This window comes from Arachis stenosperma, chromosome 5 (genome assembly GCF_014773155.1).
Source record: "Arachis stenosperma cultivar V10309 chromosome 5, arast.V10309.gnm1.PFL2, whole genome shotgun sequence".
NCBI lineage: Eukaryota > Viridiplantae > Streptophyta > Magnoliopsida > Fabales > Fabaceae > Arachis > Arachis stenosperma.
The window spans coordinates 114,928,503-114,930,360 of NC_080381.1; the positions used below are offsets into that span (position 1 = coordinate 114,928,503).

The 1,858-nt window shown below is 31.7% G+C and overlaps 1 protein-coding gene across 1 annotated transcript; it reads right to left on the minus strand.

Moving 5' to 3' along the window:
* Window positions 1–396: 396 nt before the first annotated feature.
* LOC130981138 (F-box protein CPR1-like) lies at window positions 397–1,656 on the minus strand. The gene is made up of 2 exons (XM_057904760.1): window positions 1,017–1,656; window positions 397–455 (listed from the first exon to the last, which is right to left on the minus strand). Exons 1-2 carry the CDS (start codon window positions 1,654–1,656, stop codon window positions 397–399), a joined length of 699 nt encoding a protein of 232 aa, XP_057760743.1.
* Window positions 1,657–1,858: the final 202 nt, after the last annotated feature.

The window sequence follows — 1,858 nt, forward strand, 5'->3', positions numbered from 1 at the left end:
TCCTAAAAGTAGCTTCTATATTCTCCTTTTTGCAGGTTATAATTAAGCCCTTTCTTATTTCTTATATATGATTGATATATGAATAAAAAATAGTGTTTGCATATTCAATTCTTTAGATAAATTACCTTGGTCTGGTGGGTTAATGCTAATGCTCTATATAGGGGATATAACCATCAATCTTTATCTCCAACCCTTTAAATTTTCATAACGAAGTAGTTAGTCTTCATTATTTTTCATATTATAGTATTTGCTTCTTCATCTCATCCTACTAATAGTGGCTATCAATTTTTTAAACAGGTCTAACAATAGCCGACATATCATTTCTGCATATCTTTACACCTGGAAAACTGACAACACAGCTCTCCAAGCTGAATTTCTTAATATATGGTTTGTGGCCTAGAAATGCGCCTTATCCTTGTCCATTATCTTGTTCAAGCAATAAATTTCAAGTAAGCCTGTTGAATATATTAATTAGACTTTATCCATTTTCATTTATCTTGATATTTAATAAATTAATTATTAATTATTTTTGTGATTTATAGATAAAGACCTTGACATCTTAATTAATGATTGATTGGCTAAATCTAATAGACAAAATACGCAATAGTTATTTTTTGTCAAAGCAATGGAAAAAGACATGGACCTTGTAATTTCACTAAGTTTAATCAAGTTCAATATTTTAAATTGGTCATTGCTATTAAAATACCCTTATGATATTTTTTTACACAATTATTATTATTATTGTTGTTGTTGTTGTTGTTGTTGTTGTTGTTGTTGTTGTGTAAAAAATAAGGTTCAATTATTGATTCCCTAGATATAAATAAATAATATTAACAACAGCAGCAAACTTTTAATTTGAATCAAATATTACACGTGCACAAAGAGAGGAGGCTTATTAATGAATTGGTGTTATTATAACATACAAGAATAACATATGATTCGTATATTTACTAATCAATTAATTCCTGTGGTGAAAGAGAAGAGGTTTTCTTTGTAAATCCATGTACCAAACTTACCTGCTTTGATACCAATATTGTGAGCTACTTTGCTTGTGATGACATCAAAAGAAGCCAATTCATCGTTATAGCTTCTGATATAAAATATTACATCACATTTGTTGCCTATTTCCATTAGAAGATCAACTTTTAGAAAGGGTCCAATTGTGAAAAGCTTCACCCAAGATTCTTCTACACCAACTTCACCCAAAATGAATATTTCAATCCGACTATTCTCAACAAAAGAGGATATCAGAGCAAGAGACTCGTTGAGCACTACCAATGCTCTGGTAAGGAAGCGACCATAATTACTTTGCAGCCAAGCAATCGATGTAGTTTGAAACGTTTTAGTGCTGAGGTTAAATGACACAATTACCTCTTCTCCGTTGCGCCAACCCCTTTTCCAATACTCCCTACCCCTCCAGTGCCATACTCCATTCAAGTACCTTACAAAACCTTGATGTAAATATTGGTCTATTTCTATGTCAAAAAGCTCAAGTTTCTTCCAACAATTACTTTTTAGACTATAAATTTGCCAAATTGATGGACCATAATCATCACAGTAAAATGTATGTTGAACGTAATATACACATTGAATAACTTTGTGGTCATCATTGACATTATCATAACCAAATCCAACACTTACACACGGATTAAACATCTGCTCTCCAGGAATAACACACGGAGGAATAATTTTATGCTCATCGGTTTTAGGGTTTCAAAGACCAATTTTTACAACATAATCAGATTGTTCATAGTGGCATATGATACCATTAACACAGTCTGCAATAGTGCCGGGAATATACTCCTCAAACAGACTTGGCAAAATTAATGTAACCATGTTTTCATACCTCTCTCCAGAA